At 34.0% G+C, this 23,443-nt stretch overlaps 2 protein-coding genes and 1 long non-coding RNA gene across 3 annotated transcripts; 1 reads left to right on the plus strand and 2 right to left on the minus strand.

The window, feature by feature from the left end:
* The first annotated feature begins 367 nt into the window (after positions 1-367).
* On the plus strand, positions 368-8,777 carry LOC11421253 (zinc finger CCCH domain-containing protein 62). The gene is made up of 9 exons (XM_003627319.4): positions 368-665; positions 753-865; positions 6,184-6,298; positions 6,379-6,440; positions 6,783-6,834; positions 7,026-7,137; positions 7,518-7,616; positions 7,704-7,831; positions 7,952-8,777. Exons 1-9 carry the CDS (start codon positions 493-495, stop codon positions 8,523-8,525), a joined length of 1,428 nt encoding a protein of 475 aa, XP_003627367.2. The 5' UTR covers positions 368-492; the 3' UTR covers positions 8,526-8,777.
* A 219-nt stretch (positions 8,778-8,996) lies between these two features.
* LOC11418927 (uncharacterized) lies at positions 8,997-9,882 on the minus strand. The gene is made up of 3 exons (XR_003007614.2): positions 9,728-9,882; positions 9,540-9,618; positions 8,997-9,254 (listed from the first exon to the last, which is right to left on the minus strand). It is a non-coding gene; the product is annotated as an uncharacterized lncRNA (long non-coding RNA).
* Positions 9,883-13,763: 3,881 nt separating this feature from the next.
* On the minus strand, positions 13,764-21,527 carry LOC11423048 (ABC transporter B family member 19). The gene is made up of 9 exons (XM_003627322.4): positions 20,457-21,527; positions 19,964-20,018; positions 19,681-19,856; positions 18,584-18,748; positions 18,079-18,374; positions 17,458-17,774; positions 17,119-17,342; positions 14,749-16,680; positions 13,764-14,224 (listed from the first exon to the last, which is right to left on the minus strand). Exons 1-9 carry the CDS (start codon positions 21,408-21,410, stop codon positions 13,877-13,879), a joined length of 4,467 nt encoding a protein of 1,488 aa, XP_003627370.1. The 5' UTR covers positions 21,411-21,527; the 3' UTR covers positions 13,764-13,876.
* Positions 21,528-23,443: the final 1,916 nt, after the last annotated feature.

Here is a 23,443-nt window from a genome sequence, read left to right on the forward strand (position 1 = left end):
GAGTTATCATTTTAGAAAAATGAGTTTAATGATTATTGTACATTAGTTAAAAAAATTGGAAAAAAAAGTAACAATATAAAGTTTCAACTTATGTAAAATTATGTAAACTTTTATTTAAACATAAAAAAAATTAGCTTAGGAGAAGCACACTCTCATGTAAATTTCATATCAGCCGATTCTTGATTTAAAAAATTAAAAACTTTAGAGTAAAATTAAAATCATGTGTGAGCATCAGATTCAATCATATATTACATTTTTTTTTATGTAAAATTATTAAAACTTAATTAATTTTCCATTTTTTATTTTGTACCGAAAAACATTATAGTCTTGATTTTGTAAAAATAAAGATAGCTCGCTAATTGTGGTGTGTTATTAATTGTTGCTAATTGTGTGCGAAATTCAAACCTTAATTCTACAACGGTCGAAAACCCAAAACGCTTCTTACACTCTTCTTCTTCCTCTGTTCCCAAAACTCTGAACCAAATCATTTCAATGGCAACCAAACAAGATTCACCAATGGAGCTTCACGAAATCATCACAGAATCTGAAGGATCCGATCCATATTCAGAATGCGACGATTCAGAAGAAGATCCTGATTTCGACATGCTTGAAGAAACCCATCGTAGCTTCTCCAATCTCTCAATCAAGAACAAGGCGAAAAAGCGGTAATATCACAATTCACAATTCCATTGAAACCCATTTATAAAAATTTGATTTTTAAGGCTTATTTGTTGTTGATTTGGTGTTTTCAGCATAGTTGATGATAAGGGTCTGGCTGGTATTGAGATGAATTCAAAAGTGTTGGAGATGAATGCACCTTCTCTTGATGACGATGGTTTTGAAAAGGTTCAGAAAATAATTAAGGGTTGGTCTCCTTTCATTTGATGGTTCTCTCTTTTTTGTATCGTAAGGTGGAAGCTTTATTAATAGGGTGCTGTTTGGATAAAGCACTAATAGCATAAATGCTTATCATATAAGTTTATGGGTCCGTTTGTTACTGATTATAAAAAAATTGATTTTGATTCTCAATAATTTAGAGATTAATTTTTAGGAAAAGCAGAAGTTGTTTTTGTTAGAATGTGGTAATACACTCTCTGTTATTTCATTAAGAGCTTAGCCTTTATATAGGCAATAGGTACAAAGCATGTGTTGCTAGCAGCAACTACACTAAACACACTTAACAAACACTCCCTTAATCTGAGCTACAGACAAACTCAGATTACACAAACCAGAAAAAACAACAGGGAAACAAAATACAAACAAACTAAAATTCTGTCTTCTTCATTTCACAAACTCCAAGCCTTTCCCTAAGCTTGCAAAAACTCTCCAACTTCAAGGGTTTTGTGAAGATGTCAGCCAACTGGTTTTCTGAAGTACAATGCATCAATTCAATAGATGAACTGTTATCACAATAGATTTTGGTGCAGCTCCTTTGAGTTTGATAGAGATGATGAAGTATCTTCTTAAGCCATATTCCTTGACAGGCACATGAAGATGCTGCCACAAATTCTGCTTCAGTAGTTGACAATGTAACAATAGCTTGTTTCTTTGAACTCCAAGATATTGCTCCAGAGCCAAATTTATACACATAGCCTGAAGTACTTTTCCTATCATCCAAATCTCCTGCATAATCAGAATCAGACCATCCTTCCAATTCACAGCTCATAGCACCCTTCTTGTACAAAATCCCATATTGCAAGGAACCTTTGAGGTATCTCAAAATGCGTTTTGCTGCAGCAAAATGCATTTCTGTTGGTTTTTCCATGTATCTGGCTATGAGACATACAACATAAGCAAGATCAGGTCTAGTAGCCAGAAGATACATCAAACAGCCTACCATTTGTTTGAAGTTAGTAGCATCCACCCTCTTTCCATTATCATCCTTAGAAAGTCTGTTACCAGGGACAATAGGATTGCAAACCATATTGCACTGCTCCATACCAAACCTGGATAGTATTTCTTTGGCATATTTTTGTTGAGCAATGAATATTCCTTTAGTATCTTGTGTAACTTCCACACCAAGAAAATACCTCATCTTTCCCAAATCAGTCATGGCAAAGTTTTCCTTCATAGAACACTTGAAGCTATCAATTAATTCCTCACAATTTCCAGTGTATATGAGATCATCCACATACAAACTGACAACTAGGATCTTATTTTCAACATGCTTTACAAACAGAGTATGTTCATGAGGGCATTTTTCAAAATTTTCTTTGCAGAAATAAGCTTCTATTTTACTATACCAGGCTCTAGGTGCCTGTTTCAAACCATAGAGTGCCTTCTTCAGTTTATAGACACAATTGTTATTTCCCTTTTGATATCCCATTGGCTGCTCAACATACACATCTTCCACTAATTCACCATGCAGAAAAGCACTCTTCACATCTATCTGATATACTCCCCATTCTTTATAGGCTGCAAGAGACAAAATAGTTCTTATGGTGTCCCATCTTGCCACTGGTGCAAAAACTTCATTATAGTCAATACCATACTGCTGAGAATATCCTTTAGCTACCAGCCTAGCTTTGTATTTTTCTACTTCTCCTTTTTCATTAAGTTTAGTCTTGTAAATCCACTTTACACCTATCTTCTTAGCTTCTGAAGGTAGGTTAGTGAGTTCCCATGTATTATTCCTTTCAATAGCATCAATTTCTTGATCCATAGCCTTTCTCCACTCTTCATGTCTGACAGCTTCTTCAGATGTGATTGGATCACTGCTGGTACTGAAGATAGCCAAATTGTGTAACCCAGCTTCCTCTTCCATTTCCTGACCAGTCACATAGTCATCTAAGTAGCTGGGTTTTCTCCTTAATCTTGTAGGATGAGTATCATCATTATTATCTGTTTCATCATTGTCTTCATTTTCATGTTCACTGCCTGATGACTGACTACTGCTATTAGGAGCTATTTCACCAATTTCTTCATGAATTTCTTCATTGTTTACACTATTTCCATCTTCACCTTCAATTGCTATAACTTCTGGTATGGATTTTTCATTCCATTTCCACCCTTTGTTCTCTTCAAATACCACATCTCTGCTGACAATTATCTTTTTCTCTATGGGATCATAAAGCTTATAAGCTTTGGATTCTTCACTGACACCAAGGTGAACACATTTTTTACTCTTGTCATCCAACTTCTTTCTATGAACATCTGGGATATGTACATGAGCAATACATCCGAACACTCTGAAGTGTTTTACTGAGGGTTTCTTACCACTCCATGCTTCCTCAGGAGTGATATCTTTTACTGACAAAGTAGGACTTCTATTCATCACATAGGTAGCCCAATTAACTGCTTCAGGCCAGAATAATTTTGGGACATCTCTTCCTGCAAGCAAGCATCTTACAATGTTCATAATGGTTCTGTTCTTTCTCTCAGATACACCATTTTGCTGGGGTGTGTAAGCAGTTGTCAGTTGTCTCTTGATTCCTTCAATACTGCAGAATTCATTAAAAGAGTTTAAAGTAAATTCTCCTCCTCTATCAGTTCTCAAACATAGAATTCTGCATCCTGACTCTCTTTCAACAGCAGCTTTATACTTTCTGAATGTTTCAAAGACACTTGCCTTGTCTTGCAAGAAATAAACCCAAGTCTTTCTAGTAAAGTCATCAATGAATGTGATGAAGTACCTATTTCCACCATTGGATTGTGGATTAATAGGTCCACACAAATCACTATGAATTAGTTCAAGTTTCATAGTAGCCCTCCATTTTGCAGTTTTTGGAATTGGTTCTCTATGTTGTTTTCCAACCATACACTTTGAGCATATGTCAGATTCCTCCTTCAGTTCAGGAAAATCCTTCACCATTTCCTTCTTTATTAGAGTATTTAAGCCTTTGAAACTTAAATGCCCATATCTGTCATGCCATAGTTGAGTTTCATTTTCACTTGAAACCTTCAAACATCTTGGAATGATTACATGTGCATAGATGATATACATCCTATTGGCAGGCATTTGTGTTGACATGATTAACCCTTTTTCTTTATGAAACACTTTGCACATATCTTTTTGAAACACAATTGTGAGATTTTTCTGTTGAAGTTGTCCTATACTCAACAGATTATTACTAAGTCCAGGCAAATAATGAACATCAGTAATAATTTGTGCAATTCCTCCAACAAACAACTTCAGATTCCCTTTTCCCATAACTTGCATCTTTGAATCATTCCCTAGCTTCACTGATGCTCTAAAGCTATCATCAAAATCAAACAACCATTCTTTTGTTCCTACCATATGATTGCTGCAGCCAGAATCAAGAAACCATACCTCATCAGCAGCTTGATCTGTGAATTCTTGCTTTGCCATCAATAGCATTTCTTCACTATCATCAAATTCAGCATAGTTAGCATCATTTTCCTCCCAAGTGGGACACTCACTCTGATAATGGCCAAGTTTGTGACACTTGAAGCATTCAATGAGTTCTTTATTGACTCTTCCTCTACCACGGCCTCCACGACCTCTTTGACCAGTTCTTGCTCCTCTGCCCCTCCCATAGCTTCTTGCAGATTGAGACACCTTCAATGCTTGTTCTTCTTCCTTCAAGTGTTGAACTTGCATTCTTTGTTCATGAACAAGAAGACTGCTTTGTAGCTCATCTATACTGAGGGTAGTTACATCATTGGATTCTTCAATGGAGCACACTACGTAATTGAAATTTGAAGTCATAGAACGTAACACCTTTTCCACAATTACGGTTTGTTCCAATCTTTCCCCATGTGATGTCATGCGGTTTGCAATCGCTAGAGTTCTTCCAATGTAATCATTCACAGATTCACCTTCTTTCATTGCAAGAACTTCAAATTCACGACGGAGGGTTTGGAATTGAGCTCTTTTAACTTTTGTTGAACCTTGATACTTTCTGCGCATGCAATCCCAGATATCTTTGGCATTATCTCGAACAAGAATGGTTTCCATGATTGAACGATCAATAGATTGAAAAAGATAATTCTTCGCTTTCAAATCACACAGTTTACTTTCATCTGCAAGCTTTCGTTGTTCTGGTGTTGTTGCATTGACAGGAGCAACGGTAACACCATTCTCAATGAGATGCCAATATTCTTTAGAGCGAAGAAGATTCTCCATTAACATGGACCAGTGATCATAGAATCCATCAAACTTGGGAATGGAAGGTTGAAGAAACGAGGAGGATTCCGTCATGATTGGAAATTGCAGAAAATTGAAGAAAGATTAAAGGAAGAAAATGACCGGAGACACCGTAACCAATTGTGTTACCACCGTAACGAACTTGTAGCAAACTCTCACCACCGTAACAAACTACTTCTCCAAATGAAACTGCGTTTATCTATTTGGAGGAAGAAACTCACACTCACAGGACCCCTTAAGGCTCCTGATACCACTTGTTAGAATATGGTAATACACTCTCTGTTATTTCATTAAGAGCTTAGCCTTTATATAGGCAATAGGTACAAAGCGTGTGTTGCAAGCAGCAACTACACTAAACACACTTAACAGTTTTGTGTTTTTTAACCGGAATGAAAATCACTTTTTTAAATAAATCAATGAAAAATAATTTTCTGACTATGATCAACTTCTCATTTGAAGTGGTTTTTAGATTATTTTTTCTTCAGATTCTCATTTTTTTGAAAATCTGTGACAGATGGATGAAAATTTCTAAAAGTAATTATTTTTGTCTAAAAAAATGATTTTCTCATGAAAAAAGTTGTAACAAACGGCCTATATGTATGAGCTATTTTCTATAACAAAAGATATAATAAAGTCAAATTGATTTTATATAAGGTATAAGCAGTTTTACAAGCAATCCTCAAGCTTATGGATATGTCATTAGTTGTTTTCACAAGTTCTCCCAAATAGTCTCACTAGTGCTTATGCCAGTAGAAAAGGTAAAATAAGTTAATTTAAAAGAAAACCTAGATAGTTATCTATGTATATCCTTATGTGAACAAGCCTTGAGTAGTACTAGTTAGAACCTACTGGATAAACAACTTAAACATATAAACACTTTTGCATAAGTTATCGTGGCGAGCTAGTGGAAATAAGCTATAAACCGCTCATGAAATTTTGTTTCCATAAGCTTTCTCAAACGGTCTCATAAGTGCTTATGCAAGTAGATAAACTTAAAAATTTCAAATACTGAGATAGAATTTCTTAAATGCTGCTCATAGATGGTTCTCTCATTGCTTTTGGTTTGCACTTTGCAGCTGGACTCGTAGAGAAATTGAAAGTGGATGAATGCAAGATGTATTTGAAGAAGAGTGGTCTGAGGCTAACTGGGAATAAGGACACACTTATCCAGCGTATAAAGGAGCATCAAGAGTAATTATTTCTTTTGTGTAAAAAAGAGTTTTTGTTTTTCAACAATTGTATTGTTTCTCTGATTATGTGAGATTTTTCAGGATTATAAATGGTGGAGGGGAGAATAAGTACCCGCCTCATAGCTTTGTGTTGAATTGCAAAGGTGACTGTATTTCTAATTTCTATAATATGTTGATTTGATATAAAATTTCCAAACAAAATTATTGCTTTCAAATTAACGTAATATATTCTTAATTGATTTCCTTCTGATATATGTTTAAAAGAAATATTATGTTGCTGTACTCAAAACCCAGTATCTCCATATTCGTAAGAACTTTGCTATGTTATGTTCAAACAATTTTTGTAATGCACTGATATCCCCTAGACATGTAATCACTGTCTCTTGTGTTTGTTGGTGCTCTCCTAAAATGCTTAAGGCCTTATTTTTATGTTTTATCTTTCATTATCTCAGGCTTCAATATCTGAAAAAAAATTCTTTATGCAGGTGATGCATGCACCGGTGATGTTGTTTTGTTTGAGCAAAATGTTTATGAAATGTAAGCTTTTATTTTTGTTTTTATTTGTCTTAATGCATGATGGATGATGACATGGCACACTGGTGTACTACATTTATACGAGTTTATGAAAGCTCAACATACACAACATTGTTATCCTAAATGCACATGTCATTGGATGAATGATGTTAGTTAAAACCTTCAAGTTTCCTTATCAGAATTGGTTTTCTCAGGTTCAACATAGCATCCAGGAGTGGCGGCGGTCCACCGTGTGGCAAAAGGATTGTTGCAGGCAGCATAGTGAAAGAAAGCTATGGTGCTGCTAAACAACAGCATACATTTACTGTGAGTTAAAGTTTTAGATAGTTTCTCCAAAATAGATTATATTCTGTGGTATGGTAAATAGATTGTATTCTTATTCTATGGTTGTTATATAAGCTTATGTAAATCAAGCAGAGTTACTGTTATACAGATATTAATATCAACAATTGGAGTACCAGGCTTCATAAATATTTAGAGTTGTAGCCTCCAATTTTTAGGAGGGTCACACGGACACGTAGAAACCAGTGCTAATTTTAGAAATTGAAAGTTCCTGAATGTAACCATATGTGTCGATGTTGGACAATGAAGCTAAAATGTTGACGCTACAATAGCAGAATAATTTATTGAGTTATATTTGAACCATTTTTTTATTCTTATGCATCTGTTGTCCTTTTCTGATACAGATTGAAGTGCTGTGGAGCAAGGGAGAAAAGCCTCTCCCTCCCCTTCACCCCTTACTGATTAAGGGTCGAAACCTTTATCGGTTGAAGACTTTGAGACAGGTTCCTCATTTGCGCAGCATTGCTTCTTCTGATATCATTGCGTTGTTGTTCTTTCGATATTCATTATGTCCTTGTCTTTAATTTTAGAAATGGGAAGATGAAGGGAAAAGGCAAAAACTGTTAATGGAAAAACACTCGCGAGGATCCGTTGCTAGGGCAGACAGGGAAGCAAGGATACAGGAAAAGGAGATGAGAAAATCAATGAAGGAAAATAGGTATTTCATATGATTTTAGATTTAATGTATCTTGTATTGCAAGTTTCTTTCAATATGAATACTCATATGTTTTATGTTTGCAAAATAATGTAATATAATACTTGCTATTTGCACATTCAGGATCTCCAAAAAGGATTCAGCAAAGAACCAATTCCAATCACATTCAACCATGGCAAGGTCACAAAATCAACCTCAAGAAACAACAACTGTATTCATTAATCCAAAAAAAACCGAATTTCCATCCCAACACTCAGCTTTATCAACACCGGCAATTGTAAATAAACCAGCAGCTGTAACTGAACAGCGTGTTCAGCCTACATATTCTCGAACTGTCGTAATGGGATCAGACCAGCTCAGAAATTCAGGAAAATCATCTTTTATCGCAAACAACTATTATGCTGACTACCATTACAGAGACAACCCAACTAGTACTGCTGAGAGATACAATGCTTTCATTGCTGAGACAAACAGGAGAGCTTCTTACCAAAGGAAGCCTTTGACAAGTGCAAATCACTTTGTTCCACGTTCGGCAAATGCAAACCACTTTGTTCCACGTTCAGAAAATGCAAATCACATGCATACATCGATCTCAAATAGAGAAAGCTATCAGCAAAAACAGTTTTGTAGACATTTTGCTCGTGGAAGGTGCCATTATGGAGATAACTGCAAATTCTTACATGGTTCGAGAGATTAAGGGAAATCAGGAACCCATGAAGTGGCATAGTTTCATAGATGTTGAGACCAAAATTAAAATTTTGCTCTATTATCCATGTTACTGTGGTCTGTCCTTTCTCAGGATAGATATTTTGGTATCATAATTAAATTTTCTTTTTTAAAATTGAAAAGTTGATCTAATGTTTTATTTAGTATTAAACTTGTTATTCTGGCGTTTTTCTGTGTGACGCTTGAGTTAAAAGTTCTTGGTGAATATATCAAATCTATTAAATTGTTTGTTGTTTTATTGTAACAAAACATATCTAATTTTTCATATTTCAAATACATGTTAATATGTACCGTTAAACGACATAGCTATACATGTTAAACCCTCTAAAATGTTGTATATATATGACAAGATAGTCAAATTCAATAGTTGAATTAGCAAAAATTCACATTCTTGTTTATAAAGTAATTATAGGTGATACTATATTAAGTTTGACTCTTAATATGAACGGATTCAATGCAACACTACTAATTGATATTGTTTTAATGGAAACTAATTTAGACAACAACATAGTGAATGTAGGGTATGTTAGCAATGAAGTGGGGAAATATCATAGGAATTCCTTCTACAAACTCTCAGAATACAGAATTCCAATTCTAGACATGTGATTCACATTCAAGTCATTCACAAATTCTGAGATAACTTGGTTATTCACTTCAAACTTTTCCTTCTCTTTTTGGGCATAGAGTCGAATACCAATGCCTGCATTAATAGAGGTATACGAAACTATCATGAGCAGAAAGGTAAAAAAAAATTGAAAACAATATCATCAACCAAGACAAAATGCAATTTAAAAAAATGATACAATTTTTTTTCTTCCAATCACTTTGTATCACTTTTCTCTCGTATCAATTTATTTGCTTGTAATAAATCATGTACATACAAGTTAAGGCCGTAAAGACTATAAAACCATTATGGTAACAAGTCCATAAGATTAAAATAACACAATCATGATACCATTAAAATAGAAACGTTTTGAACTTATACCTCATTAACCAAGAAAACTACGGTAGTTGACCGATCGAGCAAAGCACGTTGTACATCTGGATCAAGTTGTTCTCGTTTACTGTTTAATTTAAAAAGAAAACAAACAAGTGAAAAATGTGAGTGTTTTGTTTTCATGTTCAAGGAAATGAGAGAAACACACCGAGACTTACGAAAATGGTGTGTTTTACCTTTAGTAGGGAGGAAAAGAAGAGTAATGAGAGTGATATCAGTGGAGGCTAAGAGATCCATGCAGACGTGTGAACTTGTTTTGTTGTTGTGTGTTTTCTTGGAGTTGAAAAATGTGAGATGAATATATGTAGAAATGAACAACCTTGAAGTTGTACTCAAGTTAGATTTAATAAAGTTATTGGATTTAATTTAGGTAGTTGGCATGCATTTAAACCGTTCGGGTTGGTTAGTAAGAACCCTAAATGCCACCAAGTTGTTGAAGTATGAAATGAGGACAAATGTGCTAGATACGTACGTACACAAGTCACGGCAAAAGTTATGGTGCATAAGCCATTTTCTTATGCGCCGTGCATAAACACATCACAATCATCAGATTTTTTTAATTTTGAACAAAAATGGTTTTGGCTCACTTTGGGGGTGTAGGAAGCAATTATGTTGGGATTTATGCACTTATGCACCATAACCACTCCCCACAAGTCACATGGTATAGCAATATATATATATATGTCCGGCCTTGAGGGTGTGCAAGGTGCTCAACCAGGTCGGGCCTCCAATTGCTACGGGCTTCTAACGAAAAATTAAATTTAATACCCACCCCACTTAAATAAAAAATATATATGTTATATCATTTTCTTTCTTTAGTACACGTTTGAGTTTTTTTCTAGACTCTAGTTCTCCTTTTTGAACATAAATCGGATCCTATCAAATCACCCCTAATTTGTATAATCACTTAATCAGTCAATTTGGAAAGTTAATTCATTTAAAGAATCACAACAATCATTTTTTTCTTCGCATAAACCATTCGTTTTACCCTTTTCCACAACAGAGGAGTGAAAAATCCAAATGACACCGTTAGATAAATTTCACCTCTTTCACTTTATCTTTTTTATTCCTTTCATGTTTAGAACTTCTTCTGATTCTGATTTTTTTTTAATGAAATTTAGCAGCACAAAAAAATTACGTTTTATTTTACTAGGGGCCTATTTTAAAAAGAGAGTCGAGCCTCCTATTCCACGGGGACGGCCCTATATATATATATATATATATACACTCCCTCCGTCACATAATATAAGCAAAAAAAACACATTTTCTTTGTCCCAAAATATAAGCAAAAAAGACAAACTTTTATCTTTTCCAAGATTTTTTTTGTTTATTCTCATAAAATTAAATGCAAATTACTTTCAATTTTCTCTCTCTTTCATTTTTTCCATAATCAATGGTCAATGAAAATTGTTTTTACATCTTCCTATAAAACTTTTTTCAAATAAAACACAAAAAACTATACTCCAAATTCTTATGTTTTAGTTTTCTTAATAAATGTGATTTTTTTTTTTTTCTTCTTATAATTTAGGACGGAGGGAGTATATAGTAGCCTTTGAGTTATAGGCCAAGGGGTCAAAGAAGAGAACAAAATCCTGAAGATATACTCGAGTTAACAAAATCCTTTGAGGAGGTGCACAGTTGTTTTTCTAAGCTAGGGGTACAATTGTTGGAGGAGAAATGCTTCATGAGTATAGAAATTGAATATGATATTTTGACTACAATATCTTTCATCTTGAATGGGTGCAGTCATATATCCATTTGCAACGTTTATCAAAGATAATCTTGGTCATTTTGATTCCTACTCTATGGTCAATGTGCATTGGGAAGCTAACTAGGTGCTTCATTGTGTTTCTAATTTTGCTGTAATATTTTTTTTTAGAGGTTTTAAGGTTGGTCTTGTTAACAAGTGTCCTTAAGATATTTGTTAAAGATTTAAAAAAGAAAACAATTGATATATTTTATGTTGAAAAAGTTACTTTTTAATGTTTTAATGTGTTGAATACACAACTTAAAAGATAAAATTACCACTTTAAACTTTTTATCAAGGGTCCTAAGGGCACTTGTTAGGATTTCCCTCTTACTTTTTTGTTTTGTTTGCTTTTTGTTTGTGGTCTAACCCCTTCATTTCGAAAATAAAAATTTAATTTATTTGATTTAATCATTATTAAAAAATATTAATATCAGATATCATTATTGGAAATTTATAGGAAGCTATAGTGCCTAATCCTTGTAGGTTCGATCTTTTTATTGGATCAAGTTTCCCTGCTGGAAAGCATCAACACAGTTTCACACTGTAATAAAAAAATATGTCGTTGATTTGAGATTGGACAAATCAGTTTCATCTCGGTTTCATACACTAAAATATTCATAGCCATTTATTTTGATCGGATGGTTGTCGTTTGTTACTGCAGGATGCAGTTACAGCAACAAATCTCATTCTCTTTTTATACAATTATTTGAGATAATATACACTTATACTAGTAATACTCTTGAAAATACGTAGTGTTTTCAGAGTTGTAGGGTGGATCCAAAATTAAATAAAAAATAAAATACATATATGCCTCGGACATTGGGTCTAGTGAGTTTAAACGTGTTAGTTTAGCGTGGATTCAAAATTAAATGAATTACGTTAGAATATAGATTGAGTCGGTTTGAATGACTATGTTAACGACCATGTTCACGGATTGACACATATCTGGAAATAGGGGTGTTCAATTCAAAATCAAACAAATCCAATAGAAAAGTCGTAAATCAAACCAACTTGTACTGAAAACCACAAAAACCGTGTTTGGTTCAGATATATTAAGACCATTTTTTTGACTCAACCGCAAGATTCGGTTAGGTTTGCGTTTTTTATTTATTCAATGGAAATTTTAATAGAATGGCATGCTCTCTCTTCCTCCCTCCCTCCCGTGCTTTAACTTGATTTTACTTGCATTTTGCATATATGTTTATGTTAGATATATCTTGAATAATAGAACTCAATGTTTATGTTATACTTGCATTTTTTACTTAAGAGAGTTGTTTTTTTGTCCATATTTTTAATTTAATCTATATTTATGGAGACATTGTTGGATGAAAATAAAATTGGACGTTAGATCAAATTTAAAACACTGTTGAAAATAAATTTTTGATCATGTGTTAAAGAAAAAACTAAAAAATTAAGCCTGGTTTGCGTGAATATGGGGCTTAATTATAACCGCTGTGTATTTCCGGTAAAAATAAAAATAAAAATAACTTGTGTGCATTAATTATTCAGTGTAATGAAGTTTGAGAAATTATCAATTGCAAGGCATTGGTGGGTGTGTCTAATACTGTGAGGTTGCTAACTTTTACCTGCATTTGGTAATTTTGGTCTCACTTTTTCCTTTCAATTAAGAAGCTCACAAAACTCCTCTTAGTTATTTGGTTGCCAACTTCAACAGTACCTAAACAAAACCATGTTCAATAATTTCCAATATAGGCCATTATACAATTTTATTTTTTTTTAAGATACGAAGTTGAACCACTCTCCTCAACAAGAAAATGGTCGTCAACCAATACAAGTGTAACTATATCAAACTTGAATTAATTAACCATAAAAAAAGTACATATTATTACCCTTCTTGTTTATAAAATGCAACATAAAAATGTGATTTGCAACATTCATTTACCAAAGAAGTGTAAATATATACAATATGTTTCTATGTTCTCAATTCAACGAGTGACTTGACCAAAACGTTATTGATATAGAAGCATCGAGGGAAATGGAGGAGATTGAACCACGTTGGAGAAGCAGGGCACATGCTTGATTTTATCAAAGTTCTGAGCATGTGCTCTTGCTCTCCATCATGGATTTTTCTCCTATGATTAAAATAATATTGATATTATGGTTCTACATTTCAATTTTCACTTACAAGGTAAGTTATTTCAATTGCTTTCTTTGCATGTATTAAGTTCTTATGAGAACCAAATGTTGTTTTCCTGATTCTGATTATAAAGCATATATTTTTTACTTCAATGTGATCTTGTTTTCTCACATCAATGCTTTAAAATGATCTTAGACCATTTGAACTAAGTTACAATTGTGATCAATGTCGTAGTTAACAATCAAATCGTCAACATAATTGAACCATAGTTAAGATAAACTTATGGCTCAACTGGTCAAATTGTCCGGTTCGATTTGATTTTAAAGCATTGCATTATATATCACATTGCATTTTGAAACGCAGCTAACCAAACATCAATTTGCTTACGGTGCGAATATGAGTGAAAAATTATTAATATGTTACACATCAGAACTTCTATCTTTACTACAGCATTACATGCTCAGATTTTTTGAAGGATTAAGAAAATGCATTAGCTTCAGTCTCAGCTCTGACAAGGCTAGCATACAAACCATTTTGAATGGAAGAAATGAGAGTGTCATGGCTACCATACTCAACTACTTCTCCATTTCTCATAACTGCAATTTTATCGGCTTCTCTGATTGTAGAAAGACGGTGTGCAACTATTATGGTTGTTGCCTCTTTGGAAACATTCTTAAGAGCTTCTTGGATGTGTTTTTCTGATTCCAAGTCTAATGCACTGCTTGCTTCATCAAGTAAAAGCACCTTTGATTTCTTCAATATTGCCCTTGCTATAGCAATTCTTTGTTTTTGTCCACCTGATAATTGGACTCCACTTTCACCAACCTATAGTATATAGATAATATTACAAACTATTAAACCATAATATTATAATGATTTTCATAATGCTTTAAATAAACAATTGTAAACAAATGAAGTAGCTTATTATGCATTGGTAGATAGACACTGTAATATGTGAATGAGAATTCTCTGCAGCTTAAGAGTCCATACAGTCACGCAATCAGTAAGTTGGGATCAACAACTCACATTTTTAGCTGTCCAGAATTGGACGAACTCGACTTACTGACTATGTGACTGCATACACAAAGGTTCTCTTTATGAAACAGTGATACAAACATAGACACCAAGCACGACACTGAAATGTAGACACCAGTAACAATAATAGTTTGAAAAAATTGAAGTGGTTGAATACATGTCGGCGTGAGACCCTAATGTGTGTCATATACTAAATACACCTTTATGAAGTATTGGTGTTACATAGGTATGAAGGTTGTCAAAATTCCATATTTTTGTTATAAATATATAATTTTGCTTTAGTCGAAGTATTGAGTGTCTATTAAGTAACATACCTGTGTTTCATAACCTTGAGGAAGTCCACTGATGAACTTATGAATGTAAGCTTCCATTGCAGCAGCTTCAATTTCAGCCCATGAAGCACTTTGGTCCCCAAATGCAATATTCTCCCTTATACTCCCAGCAAAAAGTGCAGGTTCTTGACCAACCAAAGCAATTTGTCTCCTCAACCATTTCACATCAATCTCCCTCAAATCCACACCACTCATCATAACCTTTCCTTGATCAGGATCATAGAATCTCTGAGTCAACCACACAACTGTTGATTTTCCTGATCCACTTGGTCCCACCAGAGCCACTGTACTTCCACCTTGGACCTTTAAACAGAAATTCCTCAGCACAGTTACCTCAGGCCTTGATGGATATGCAAATGTCACCATTTTGAATTCTATTTTGAAAGCCTTTGATCTATCAACTTTTTTAGTTTTTCTTCCATCATTTCCTATCAATGGTTTTCTGTTTATAACATCTTGAACTGCAGGAATTGAGCTAGCAGCCATAGATGTATCAGGTGCTAAACCAGCTAGTTGTCCAACAGAAAATGAACTCAAAACAAGAATGAGAAAAATCTTATAAACATCGTCAAAATCTCCTCGGTTATTTTTTACAAGGTAAGCACCAAACCAAAGAGTTAAGGTGTATGCTGCATACATAGCACCTTGAAACAATCCAAATACAAGACCTTGAAGCTGTGAACTTTTTAATGATTTTTTCCTAGGTTCTGATAAGGCTTTATCAAAGGCGTTAACTATCTGTTCCTGAGCAGAAAATGTAGCAACTGTCCTTATATTTGAAACTGCACCCGAGGCAATATTGCTTGCTCTTGCATAAGAGTTGTTATTGATTTTCGGACCGATGTTTATGATCAAGTTTATGTAACTTGCACCAAGGGTTAAAGGAGTTACAGCAGCTGCAACAAGTGTTAGTTCCCAATTAAATACAAAAGACACACCAAGTCCAACTGCGGCCGAACTCAATCCCATAAGAAGTACCGAGAATCTGTCACCGAGTACCGAACGAAAACTAACCGCATCTATCGAAAGTTTTGACACCAATACACCGGTTGAGTTTTCATCAAAATCAAACCATCCAGGTTCTTGTCTAAGTATGGATTGAAACAAGAGGTTCCTAACTCTCAGTGTTAGCTTTGAACCTGCCCAACCACATAAACCTTGTTGTCCTGTCATGGAGAGTATGCAACCGAATCCAAGGCCGACAAGTACTAAACAAAGGTACCCTACATCTCTTTTCATTTTTGAAGTGTCGTCGCTAAAATATACTCCAAGGGATATGCCTAAAACCAATGGAAAAAGGGAAAGACAAGCGCCGGCAAACATTCCCATAACTAGGCCTGAAATTAGCATCATAAACTCCGGCTTTTGCAATTTCCATACCTCAGAAAGTTTGTAATTTCTTGACTTTTTATATTTTTTATCTTCAATATCTTCTTGATTCTCATCCTGCATTGAATCTTCCAATTTAGAGCGCGAGATATCGACTAGATAACTTGACTTTGCTATATCAGGAGCATATTTATTATTGATGGATGATAAATCTTTGGTTATTTGCATGTTATTTTCTGTAGGAAGAGGTTTTGAAATGGATTCAGTTGCAAGTTTGACAAGGTTGAAGTAGGTTCCAGCTTTCGACATAAGCTGGCGATGGTCGCCAATCTCGGTGACAGAACCATGTTCAAGAACTACAATGGAATCAGCATTCTTCACTGTTGCTATCCTGTGAGCAATGACAATGGTTGTTCTTCCTGCTGAAATCTTGTCAATGGCCCTTTGAACTGCAGCTTCTGACTCGGCATCAAGAGCACTGGTAGGTTCATCTAAAAGAAGGATTTTAGGATTTTTTATCATTGCTCTAGCCAATGCAATTCTTTGCTTTTGACCTCCTGAAAGTTTTGTACCTCTATCACCAACCTGCAAAAGAATATTGGTAAGATTCAAACCAAATTTGTTTTTACCAAGGTTTGTGACTTTTGTCGATGTTGTGCATTCTTTTTAGAAATATTCTTGGATGTTCATAGTTTGGTTGTATCCATAGACCAGTGTAGTTAAATAGAAGCTATAACGCAGTAGAATTTGAACAAATTTCTATTATTCCGCAATACACTATTTAGTACAAATATTGTCTAGTAGAGGCTACAGCAGCGCTATATCACTGTTGCGTAACAGAATTTTAACAAACCATGATTTTCCACGATCAATGATTTATAACACTGCTATAGACACTAGTGCTGACACAGGACCTGATTTTTATTAGTATATCTTTATTGTACAACTATTTTGCAACCTTATTAATGTTGTAAATATATTAATCTAGAAATGAAGAAAGATGTTTGTGATTGGTTACTGCACCTGAGTGTCGTAACGAAGTGGCAGCTTAGAGATGAAATTGTGAGCATCAGCAGCAATGCAAGCAGAAATTGCCTCTTCCTTTGTGGCATTATCTTTCCCCATCATCACATTTTCAAGTATGGATGTAGCAAAAAGAATTGGCTCTTGACCAACCATCCCAATTTGATCCCTTAACCACTTTACTTGCAGTGTCCTCAAATCATGACCATCCAAGGTAATAATCCCTGCAAACATTTTCAAACTCAACAAAGCTAAGTGCCATTTATTGACAATATGCTAGAAAATAACATGACAGATTTTCGTATACTTTAGCGACTAACAAGACGAATTCCCTTATACCTTCTATAGGGTCATAGAACCTCTCAATGAGAGCAAAGATAGTTGATTTTCCACCTCCACTTGCACCAACCAATGCCAAGGTTTTTGAAGATGGAAAAACCAAGTTAATTGAATTAAGTATAAGTGAATCAGGACGAGATGGATATGCAAAAATAACATTCTTTAGTTCAATCCTTCCACGAACAGATGAGAGCTTCCTTCCCTCAGGATTGTAGGGATCAATCTCAGGAATTCTCTCTATAATGTAGAATACACGGCTTGCTGCAACAGTACCTTGCGCAAATTGTGCAAAATATGAAAGTGCCAATGCCAAGCCTCTGTCAATAAATAAGTAAACTTATGAGAACACAGTCAAGGGAATTTCATGCAAATCTAGCTGCGAAAGTCTCATACACTAAAAAAAAATTGGCCGGTCATACACTAAACTCGTGCCTCACTATAATTTTGTAAGATTCATTTAGATTAGACTTAAATTTTAAGATGCAACAAAGCTTATTGAAGGGCGCTCAGTCACTCATTATCAATCATTTCAATTATACTCCAGTCCTAAATGCGAGGCTATATGCCCAACTCGAATTTTAACGTAACATTTTGAGCAAAATTAGAGAGAAGAAATCACACCTTCCCCCAACATTGACACCGAAGAAACAAGCAATAGCTGAACCACCATCAAGTTCACCCCTAGCAATTAAGATAGAGCCATACCAAAAAGCCAAAGCCCATGTTGAATATGTTACTAAGTAGATAACACCCATTCCTGCACCTTTTGCAAAACCAATTTTAGCTCCAATTGGAGCTGATTTTTGAAGTAGCTCTGAATATTTTTCACCCAATTGACTTTCAGCTACAAAAGAAAACACTGTCCTAATTGAACTTATGGCCTGCTCTGCAATGCTACCAGCTTTTCTATAAGAAGCCTATAACCAAAAAATATTAATTAAGAATGAACATAATGGAGATGCACTAATAGTTTTACACTGACATCGAATGAAAACTCGTGATATTGTCACACACATTCATTTTGTAACTGCAAAATGATGAATTCACATTGGATGTCGGTGTAAAATTTACGGTAACATGTCACGTTTTCTCATTAAATATACTTATGTCTTTGTTTTAATCTTACTTCCTCTTTAGCTGTTAGACCACCATAAAGTGCTTTGTAAGCCATGCCACAGAACATTGTTAATGGTGTGACTGAGAATACAACCAATGAAACTTTCCATGATCTTCTAAACCCAACTGCATATCCACATATGAATGTAAATACATGATGAATGAAGTGAGCCATCTGCATTTAGAGCAATAAAAATCTGTTAAAATTATAGTTTGATTTATATCTTACAGAAGTCTACATAATTTAGTGATTACCAATAATTTTTTCACATGTAATGAATAGAAAATATATTCATAGAAAAATCAGAAATGTAAAGACCTAATTGTAAAGTTTTAAATTGTGTAAACTTATCTAAAAATTAATGAAACTGTAGTGTCTAAATTATTGGTTATTTTATGTCCCGTTTAAAAATATTAAGTGTATTGATACGAATAAATATCTCATAGGTCTTACTGTATTTTTAAACATAAGTGAAATCTAAAAAAAAGCTCAGTAAAAATATTTTAAGAAATATAAGAATAATTTAAAAAATATTCAATGTGAAAAAAGATAAATTATTGTAAGCAATATATATATATATATATATATATATATCAAAGGAATTTGAAATAAAAGTTATAAAGAAAATAAGTTAAGAAAAGACATGTGTCATTCTTTACTAAAAAAAATAAACTTGTATTAAGTTACTGTAATGTAATGATAGTCTAAGCTGATTTAATACTAATATATAAAATATGAGTGTGAATTGGTAATCCAAAAGCTAATAACCTTGTAAAAAAATCCAAAATAACGTCACTGCCGGCTTAACATGTAGAAATATATATCAATTAAAAAGGGAAAGGAAATTATTATCCATTATTAAAAAAAGTTAAGTTTTAGTACATGTGATGCTCTTTTGACTGTAAGAAAATAAAATAGTATTAGGAAAACTGTCCTGAAAAAATTGGTATGATGAAATTGATAAAGTTAGTAATTTCAGACCTAAACTAAAGTTCAATTTGAAGAATATTCTACAGTTGAGTACATAAGACTTTGTTAATTATATTCATAGTTTATATTTGTATGAAATTAATGCAGTGTAACTAATAAGAGTAACAAGAGTTAACCTTCTCTCCCATAACTTCTTGAATTTGTGCAACATCACTAGCAATTCCATGCATAATATCACCTGTATTGATATCTGTATCAAAAAAACTTATGTCTTGTCTAAGAATTGCTCTTAGATATTCAGTTCTGATTCTTTGTGCAGATCTCTCCCCCACTAACCTCCAACATGTGATCTCTGCCAAAAAAAATTAGTTATAAAAAAATCATTAATTATTAACACCTTTCAATTATACTTCAAGAGTTCTGGACAAACCATGCATTGAAAAATATGAATCTCCTTACCCATATATGCTCCAACTACCACAACTGCAGCTAAGCCAGTCATAAATATACATATCTGAAAATTACAGTAAGATGAAGTCAATGAAAATTTACTCCAAATCAAGCATTTGACAGTCACACGATTTAGATCGTTGAAATAAGATCGAACGATCCAAGTACGGACTATTATAAATTAAGTAAAAAATGCAAAGTCAGAACATAAGTCATCCAAGCATCTTAATATGACGATCGAATTTATGACTACATGTCTATGCGGGTGTAGGGTTTCAAAGTCCTAATTGTCAAGAGTCACGTTTTTTAACAAACTAGAACTGTCAAATCATGATCAGACAACTCACTTTCAAACTTTTATAAATTGAGACAAAAATACAAAGTTAGAATATGAATTGTCTGATCTTGATCTCACGTTCCATATCAGCAACTTTGTGATTGCGTGAATTCAGAGGAAATTCAACTCTCTGATCGCGCGATTCAAATAAAAGAGAATTGGTACCTGCTCTACATCCTTCAACATCTGATCTTTGTCATTTTTTGCTTCTCTTGAAAGCTTGTTAACCAAGTTTCCAAAAAGATAGGAATACCAAGGAAGTGATCCTCCATTTATTAGAGCTCCTATACAACCAATAAACACAAGTAACCAATCCCAATTTCTTGTATACCTAAACAAGCTAAACAATCCAACATTCTTTGGAGGACCAACAACATCATCCTCGTCCATATCCTCATCACCTTCATCATCATCATATCCTGATGCCATTTTACTCTCATAGTGACTATAACCACCACCACCACCATAAATTTGGCTAGGGGATTTTCTACCATATGATGGTACTCCATGACCATGATCATGTTTAACATGTTCATCTGATATACTATAATCGATCCCACTTAGCTCGTCTTCCTCGGCTAATGGACTAGCCTTTTTATTAATGTGACGATTTCCACTGTTAACTCCTTCTTTGATGATTCCCAATTTGGAGAATCCACTATATTGATCAAAATAACTATGATCATTGGTGGCCCTAGCAACATGGCTTTTAAGTTCAACTCTTCCATAGGAAGAATGATCATTTGATGAGTTTGTTAGGTTTCGAAAACCGCCTATTCTCGAAAGGTAATAGTCATTAGCCGATTGGCGAAACACGCGGCTACGATCAGAGGTGGAGTTTGTTGGCCATGGACTAAGAACAGAACCAAAGTTTGTGCTATGTTCACGCAACCCGGTTGGCTCAAACTTCCACGAAACTTCACCCTGCCATGAACGGTCGTCATCTGAGGCAAACGGTGTGGATGGAATTCTGTTGCGACGAGTTCTTCTCGTTCTCGGAGTTGCGTTGCTTCGAGAAGCAGAATTTATGAAGGAGCTAGAGCCAGATATACTTTGATAACTCACTGGTGTTGGATAGTGTCTTCTCGGATTGTCTATCTCAAAGGAAGAATCAGCCATGGCTAGCTAGCTACCTAGCAGCCAGTGTTTGATGTTTGAAATAAGAAGTTACACAGAAAGTGATAAAATGTTCAACTTTGTGATTAGTGTACATAGAGATTGGTCTAATTTAATGGTTTGTATGAGAATATTTGTATAATATATTGAGACTAACATTGTTGTAGTACATGGACGGCATGTGATGCTATATGGCCGGCTTTGGCATAGTTAATTAGTTTAAGACTAGTTTTAACAATTTCAGCACATTTCTATTTAGAGGATAATGTTTGCATAGATCTTTTTAGTGACTTATGTATGTTCAAATCAAACTTTCTTAAAATAGTCAGAACAAAATCTATTTGTCATGTATGTTGGAGAATCTTTGCTCCAAACAAACACTAATGATACAAGACATAAAATGTTGTGCCGGAACTAACTAAGGATGATGTTGTCCTCAAAGATATAATAGGACAGTATGTTTTATTGGAAGTTTCATAGTACAATGTTAATTTGAAGGGTGAAAACATAAATTGTGTGAAAGGTATGTGTGAAACTGAAAGGGTATGACCTGGAAGAGAATCTGTTAGATTTTTTTTCTTGTGATGACGGGGTTTGAACCCCCAACCTTGCATATATTATGCATTGTCCTCACCAACTGAGTTAAACTTACGAGAACAGAGAATCTGTTAGTTTATTACACACAGCAGGCTCTTGCACAAAGTGCTTAACTTTGGTGCATAAATAATAACAGTGTATTACGTTTAATCCGGAAAAATAAAATAGTTAAACAGTCTTCTTTTGTTGTTAATTGACCGAGTTACTTCCTAGGAGATATCAAATAAATATTGTGACGGCCAACAGTTGAGCGATAAGGGCTCAAATCTCTTAAACAAGTGGTTGTAAAAAATGATTAGAAAAAGATTATTCACCTTGTATACCTTTAATTTTCTCAACAGATAGATACAAATAAACACTGATAGTTTTTATTTGTAGTAAAAATGTTCTTCCTATTTTTGGCCAGATTGTAAATGTTTAGATTGACAAAATCACGATCAACAACAACCATTTTGACATAATTACACTTGAAACTTCAAAAAAGTGATTTTATCAAATTCACTGTCAGTCTAAACATGTGTCCTTGGTTTACCTATGTTTCTCATAAACATCTAGAATTTGTTAGAAATCCACATGTTTGCTTAATTTGGTTCAGATGCTGGTGATTTTTGCTTTGTACAAGAACTAGTCAAATGGATTTTTGCTGGTGATTTTTGCTTTGTACAAGAACTAGTCAAATGGATCTTTCCAAACCTTTTAATCACAACCATTGATTTTATTTTTTCCATATGTCACACATCTATAACTTCAAATGGGGTAAATTGAGAAAGTCTAAATGGAGCAAAGATGGACTCTTAATAATGAGATATTTAGGTGTATCGGAACAAAAGTCAAATCCATATAGTTTATCCATGATACTTAGCGCTAATAATGATTCCTCGGTTTGACTAAAAAAATAGTTAGTTTTGAGAGAGGTTTGATAAATTTTAGAAGTTTCTTTCCATAATAATCTGGCTTTTGCGGTGCATGATATCTTCATATGTACTATTTCTGATAGACTCTATATATGTACTTCCCAAAAATAGAATTCACATATTCATCTTTCTTTTTTAAGTTAAGATGTATTTGTATAAGCTTTAAATGTTATATAACTAGAATGAAAAGTATAAAAAAATGTGTCTTTGGCATAAGATAATTATTTACATAATTATCCTCTCTCCATTCATATATGTAGATGACATATTAGGTCTTAGCAGGACTACAGATAACCATATTAAGTGGAAGCAACCTGAACTACAAACGAATTGTACTGAGCAGTAAATAGAGAGGATATCCTAATCCAAGCAAATAATATTTTCGCAGCATGAACATCCAAGAGTCCATTTCGAGGAGCTTATTTGAACCTATTTACACCAAACACTTGACATTTATGCAGAGTTTACGCTTAAATGATAAGCGCTTATACAACAAACACTTCAAAATAGTTTATCCAAGCTCAC

Source organism: Medicago truncatula, chromosome 8 (assembly GCF_003473485.1).
Source record: "Medicago truncatula cultivar Jemalong A17 chromosome 8, MtrunA17r5.0-ANR, whole genome shotgun sequence".
Classification (NCBI taxonomy): Eukaryota; Viridiplantae; Streptophyta; class Magnoliopsida; order Fabales; family Fabaceae; genus Medicago; species Medicago truncatula.